Source organism: Carya illinoinensis, chromosome 2, assembly GCF_018687715.1.
Source record: "Carya illinoinensis cultivar Pawnee chromosome 2, C.illinoinensisPawnee_v1, whole genome shotgun sequence".
Classification (NCBI taxonomy): Eukaryota; Viridiplantae; Streptophyta; class Magnoliopsida; order Fagales; family Juglandaceae; genus Carya; species Carya illinoinensis.
In genome coordinates this window covers 1,652,701-1,659,655 of record NC_056753.1, presented here as the reverse complement: position 1 = coordinate 1,659,655, position 6,955 = coordinate 1,652,701, and the positions used below count along the sequence as shown (strand labels likewise).

At 35.7% G+C, this 6,955-nt stretch overlaps 1 protein-coding gene across 2 annotated transcripts; it reads right to left on the bottom strand.

The window, feature by feature from the left end:
• Positions 1–2,959: 2,959 nt before the first annotated feature.
• LOC122296340 lies at positions 2,960–4,328 on the bottom strand. 2 transcript variants are annotated; one of them, XM_043105959.1, is made up of 2 exons: positions 3,760–4,328; positions 2,960–3,413 (listed from the first exon to the last, which is right to left on the bottom strand). In XM_043105959.1, the coding sequence occupies exons 1-2, from the start codon at positions 4,229–4,231 to the stop codon at positions 3,388–3,390; spliced, it is 498 nt and encodes a 165-aa protein (XP_042961893.1). In that variant the 5' UTR covers positions 4,232–4,328; the 3' UTR covers positions 2,960–3,387. The 2 variants fall into 2 exon arrangements, with proteins under 2 accessions (XP_042961893.1, XP_042961885.1); XM_043105951.1 differs by having other exon boundaries at positions 2,960–3,385; positions 3,760–4,323.
• Positions 4,329–6,955: the final 2,627 nt, after the last annotated feature.

Genomic DNA, 6,955 nt, shown 5'->3' with positions numbered 1-6,955 from the left:
TAGCGTTAGAGGTTGGATCTTAGATTCATTTTGTAGCTCATTGGTCCTAACACTGTTGAATCTCTTATCTGCACACAAAACTAGTTGATGGTTCCCTCCATTAAATATGATTCCCAAGATGTAATGGAAGATGATAAAAGCTACAAATTAGAAATTGGTAAGATTCATATTTGAAGAATATTTTCTTATAGTCATTTCAATTAATTATATGTTTAACATAATTTTTTTTTTCATGTAGAGATAACTTTGAAGAATATTTTGAATGAGATATGATTGAAGATTCTTTGAAGAATACACAAATATTTGAGAGTAGGCTTGTGTATTTTAAAAATTAAACAGGACCTATGGATTTTTGGTTTAGTGTGATTACCAAAAGTACATTTATACAACATTATTGGTTTATTAAATGAACAATATACATGAACATTATTGATTTTTGTTTTTTTTTTAAATGTTGGTTTAGAAAGCATCGGTAAGGAAATTGGTTGTAGGAATGATTGGAAAAAGTCAAGTTGCTACTAATTTGCAATCATAATATCCAATGGATTTCTTATTCTTCTAGAAAATGTAGCCAAAGTTATTAAAGTCAATCAACAGCTTTATTAAATTAATTTGTATTTTTGGTATCATCTTATTAAGTATAAGACGAGAAATTGCGCAAAACCTTCGTATCTATTTAGTATAAAGAAATGAGAAATTTCTTGAATGAGTCTTGATTGGTGGGAATACTTTATAATTTGTATTGGTTATCTTATTTCATGAGAGATGAATTCTACTAATATAGAAATAATCTACCTTTAAAACAAGTATACATGTGACATATTTTGAGAAAGTTTTCTATTTAATTTTCTTCCTAACACATTTGCAAGTATAATATATATATTCTCTTTCACGTACATGCACAGAACAAAAAGGTGGGGGGTGGGGTGTCAGGACTCTGTTCCGAAATTAGTGTTGGGTCGGGTAACGGGTAAGCGGCATGCATGCAGTTCGGGTCGGATTGGTGAACAGCCCAGCTAAGGCCATGCAAAAGAGAAAAAAAGGGAGTAAAATACCGTTTGCCTAATCTTTGAACCACGGTTCGTTTATTTATCGGGCTATATGACTACGGGCTGTGGCTTTTAATGGACCAAGACCTGATGCAAATCTTTGTTTTATAGCCCATTTATACTCGGCATTATGCTTAATTGGATTTGAATTTATTAGACTTTTTGATCGAATTTTAAGATTTATGGTATAAACAAAAATAAAATAGGTTCTATATGGATATTTAATACTGTCTTAAAAATGTTTAAAAACCAATTTTATGTGTATATTCTTTCTCACTCTTAATTTTAAAATTTTAATAGAAACAAAATCTGCTTCATAGAAAACAAAAAGAAATGTTATATTTTTATAGATTTTATAAAAGCAAACTTACGTAATAATGTGACGTTAAAATTCTTTTAAAATAAAAAATTTTATTTTAAAAGTTTATTTTTTTTTAAAATTGAAATAAATAGTAAATAATAATAATAATAATATCCTGTCACCGACCCAACGTATTAGGCAGACACTTGGCAGCAACTCTTTCGCGTTGGGCTATCATGATAACACTTTATATTATGAACGGCAAGTGATATATTTAATGAGTGGGTTTATCTTTCCGACACCATTAAAAGAAAAGTAGGAGGTCTTGTCATGACTCATGAGTAAGCTCCTGTGCAGTAACAGTAGCATCTGTCCCTTAATTACTCATCATAAAAGTTGGGTTTCATGGCACCAGTTTGTAGTGCTCAGTGCAATCATCATAAAAGACCCAACTTTTATGGTCCATACAGGTATAATTAAAACTTGTGCAACACATTAGGCACCAATGGTAATATCAAAGACCATTTGGTTTAAAACTCAATCCCGCATTAATCGAGAACTCGATCAATGTGATTTACTCTCCCTAAAAAGTTCTCATTTTTCTTTATATTTGTAAAGAAAAGTATAATTACAAATATAATTAATATAATTATTTATTAATCTATACATTAATTTGATATAATTAATCAAAAAATAAATTTTATTAAAAATAATGTTAATTTAAATTTTAAGTATGAATAAATCATTATTAGTATACAGATTAGTGCACTACTGTACTTGTATGTAGCAAAACTTTATTTTTAAACTCTAGATCCAGTTGAAGAGGGTGAGAGCTTTGGCATTTTTTTTCCTCCCTCCCTTCTCTTTTGTCCATTTTCTTTTCTTGTGTAGTGTTTTGGTTTTTATTTTTATATTTTTTCAAATCAAATAAAGGAAGATAGCCATTTGGGACTTTTTGATAGTCTTTAACTACCACGCGCCCACCTGGAAGCTACCCAGCCGTTAATCTTCACGTCCACCAAAAGCAACACCGACTGAAGTAGAGCATAGCCCACACGTGCGGGGGGAAGTTCTGGAGCTCATCGGCGCATGGCCATCACTCGCCATTGAGGCACATTTTCTGCAATACAATGCTCAACATTTCTAAGACCTTTGACTCTGGGATTTTAAAGATCGACTGTCAACATTTCTAAGAACTCTGATGTCATTATTGTGTTTTGTCTCCTGTTTTCTTCATATTTTTGTTCATTTTCTTCTTTTTTGAACCCAAGTGAGGTGTTGAGTTGCTAAATCGGACACGCAATCTAGGACAAGAGTTAATTGAGAGTAGTGAGCGATGCTACAGTAGATGGTCGTATGATCGACTTGCCCAATGGAGGTTACTGTCTATGCAAGAGTTAGATGCTCGTGCCATCTGGACTCGTGAAGCCGATGCTTGCAGTGGACATGCCTTCTGGGCTCATGCCGATACTTACGGTTATGCGATTCTATTGTTTTGTTGTATTTGGTATTGTTGCTTTTAATAAGTTCAAGTTGTAACTTTGGTTCATTAAACTAAATAAAGTCTATTTCCATTAAATAAAAATAAAATAAAATAAAAAATCCCGCATTAACCAAATCATTTCTATTTTATATATGACCTAACCCAAGTGAGAAGACAGGCCAGGCCGCTAACAACACCACCAAATACAACCAAATCAAAGTACGTAACATATTAAAAAAGGAAAAAGAAATAGTCAATCCCAGACTCAGTACAAGTTGGTTTCCATTTGTTTAATTAATGGGCTTTGTTTTTACTTAATTTCATTTCACCAAATTAATAAATAACCAAAGCCAATCAAGAGCAGGTGGGGGGAAATAATATCAAGCAAGCTGACGTCGATGCTTGGTTACTTTGGCAACTCTGGTTTGGTTCCTCTTAACCCTGATAACAAAACAAAATCATATCTGAATTAGCTTGAACTTTGCCGCACCGAACAACCAACCACCTGAGCCCACTGCTTCAACCTCGTCTTCACATCCTGCGGATTATCACCTTCACGGCCAGTTTCCGATCGATTTACCCAAGGAAACGAAAAAAGAAAAAATTAGACAGAAGCTTCATCAGCTTCGTAAAAATATATGTTTCTGAGGATATCCAATATCTACAGCTCTATATATATATATATGCAAGCAAATATAGCTAAATGTCTGAGCGCTCATGCACACGGGTCAGACCCAGAATGATGTTGGACTTTCATGTACTTGTAATAACTAATAAACAACGTTGATGACAAGATACACAATAAGAAAAACCTAACTTTCAGGTTTGTTTAAAATGATATGCTGATAGGAATTTAGTGCCAGAAATAGAAGCTAGGAAGCTGAAAATATGGAGAAAACTATATATATATATATATATATATTTACCAGCGGTGCCAAAGAGGTTGTGGGGACTAGTGCTACCAAGGGGAGACGGATCAGTAGATTCGCGCTCGGACACCGTGGAAGAAGACGGCACTGTCGTGGTTGACTTAGAGACGGTGTCGTTGTAGTGCTTGTTGACGGCGTGGTAAAGGCCAAGAGCAGGCAAAGTGTCGGATAAGCGTTGATCCATCTCGGGCGAAGACGAGTCGTCGAAGCCGAAACCCAACTCGATGCAGGCCTTGAGTTCGTCGAGATCCTCATCGGTCACGCTCTTGCTCCGGCGATTCTTGCTGCTTCCTTTGCGCCGAAGCCACGCCTGCTCGCGGAAGGCGTCCGGGGACCACGAGTGCTGCTTGTACAGCCGAGATATCATCGTCTTAGCCTGCGGTGGTTGCGATTGTTCAAGTGGTGGAGGTTGCGCGGGAGGTAGCGACATGGGGGTGGAGACCTCGAGCACAGCCCCTGGGGTGGGCATGCGCGGAGGTCGAAGGACCACAAGAGAGCTCTAAGGCTATTCCCTTATTCTAAGGTGAAATTGAGCATTGGGGATATTTATCATTTATGGACCTATGGTGGAGTGGGAGTGGGGGGAATGACTTGCTGTGGTTGGTCCCTGTCGACACGACTTTTTCTTTAGCCTTTTTTTTTTTTTTTTTTCCAAGTTTTCTTGTCTTACCTTCTTTTTTCTTTCATGTCTTTAACTTGTGTTTGGCAAGAAAATTTGGGAGTCTTCTGCTAAGTTAAGGCAATAACATGGCTTAAACTCGAGTTGCAACATTTAAATTCATTTATCTGTCGGAAAAATTGGTTGTACATATATCTACAATGAGTAGCTAAAATTCAGAAAATGATAAACACCAAGAAAAAGAAGAAGAGTGACTTGAATATTAATTTAATATTTCTAGAAGGTTTCAAGTTGTGGGTTTCTCAAGGTTGATTTAGATTAAAAAAATGATTTACTTTAGAATTATGGCGTGCAAATTTTCTCTTAAATAGAAATCTAACAGAAAAAACTAACAAATTCAAAGGCCCAAACCAGTTCAGAGTATGGGCCATGAAATTAAGTCCATCATATTCAGGCTGCCAACCAAAATTTAAATATGGATGATCCATATATCCCAAAGTAGACCCACCCACCCAAGAATGGGGCGAGGGCTTTATTCTCTGAGCAAGCAAACGCAATGGTGTCCGTCTATATCCAAACCCAATGAGCATTTAAATTGGTGGACGCTTTATGTCAGTATTGGAGAGCAGAAAAGCGCAAGGAATTAAATGTTATAGTAATCATGATCATGCATCCATATTCTATTGGGATGAGATGAGCTTTTGTCCCTTCAAAACAGAAAGGCATGCGATTTGCTAAGATTAGATGCTGTGTCTATAGTTGATAATGACTCACCTATTTATCAAAGAAATATAGCATCCATTGCAAGGGATCTTTCCGCAGAAAAAGAATGATAAGCGAAAAATACAAGGAAACGTACAAGCAAAACAAACAAAGAAGGTAGAAAGTGATGTTGCAAACCACCTGAACAGTGCTTGATTATGTAGGTGATGCACTTTGAGAGGAGTGAACCTTAGAGCCAACTGTTTCATGATGTGATCCATATCAACCCACGTAATCTCAAAGAACTCATGATATATAAGAAGAAAGAGAATGATATTTGTGGTAATAGACTGAACAAGCATTATTGTTTTAATAATGAAATTTCCTTCTTTTCAAAAAAATGTATAATAATTACACAATTTATAACTGTATCTAATATTTCTTAGAATAAAATCTCCGAGTTACAATTTACAATATATACGATCTTTGATAGCCACTTTCAAATTACTTTACTGACCATGGAGGGCAGGGGGCCTCTGAAGCAGAGCACCATAAATAGTGACTGGAGGAGATGGAAATCCTAACCAAATCCTAATCTTTTGCCGCTCTTTGGCATTGCTTGAAGCGCAAGGGATCGGATCTATGTAGGCTTCAAGGTTGTTTTAAAGCCTAAGTGCAAAACCCATCATCAAACTCAGCATCTAAAACCTCATCATCACTTTATTCCCATCCTTATTGCACGCACGCAATACCTCATGTCTCCATGAAAAGCGATGCGATAGTGATATTCCCCACTCAAACCTTCAGGCTTACTTATACCTGCGGCCTACCTATTTCATATAGCTAGGGAGATGAAGTATCTTGCACCACACGAGGGGCCGCTCATCGACTTTATAGCTCACTTTAAGTGCTCTACAAGTGGCACGTTAAAATTTGAAATGGAATCCATTTTTAACTAGGAAAATGTTGTGGGAGATCGATGAAGTGCACCGATAACACCACCTTTTTAATTGTCTCACTGAATTGAATCGACTAGATTAAAACAAATGACATGTTATGTAAACCTTATAGTATTTAATGTAAACCAAATCTAAGTGTACTTGTGCGTGATTGAATTTGAAACTCAGCCAAAGACAGCTAGAAATTAAGTTGGATTCGAAGTACCAAGTCTGGTATTTACGTGGGTCAGTAGCTAGGCATATATATAATGCAATCATGTACCTTCTCTCTAATTTAAATCACTTAGCCGAGAGATTCCATCATCTTTTGCTCTATTAATTTGATTATTAGTCTAAATCACATTTTTATATATAGTACTACAAGTCTTTTAGCAAAAGAACCCGCAACGATTGCTTAGCACTTCTAGCCCCGGCCCTTTGATTTTTCAAGGAGTAAATGATGAGGCCTCTCTAATTTGAGAATATACAATGACTCTATCAATATATATGTTGTTTACAACTATGCAGATGTTGAGCTTTACCAACCCAATATTCCTAGAAACCTAGCTAGCCTGCATATATATATATTTTTAAGAAAGCATTAAATATGATAGAAGGTAAGTGATCTATCACAATATGGGTGGTCATGTATCCTTCATGAATATTAATATTCAATCCATGTTATAAAAGATTATAAGTAGGTTAGATCCTTACCCTACAAAATGATTTTATTCTTCTAAGCATGCATATATGCGTTTTATCTTTATAATCGCTAGCTTCTATACCCCGGCCAATCAATACAAAATTCCCTTCACTTCTTTCTTTGTTTTTGATCATCTTTTGAGTTTCCTATATGGGACCAAATCATCAGTTCTACGTGTACAAAGAACTTCTAGGATGAACTTTTTAGCCCAGTACAACATGATCAATTAAT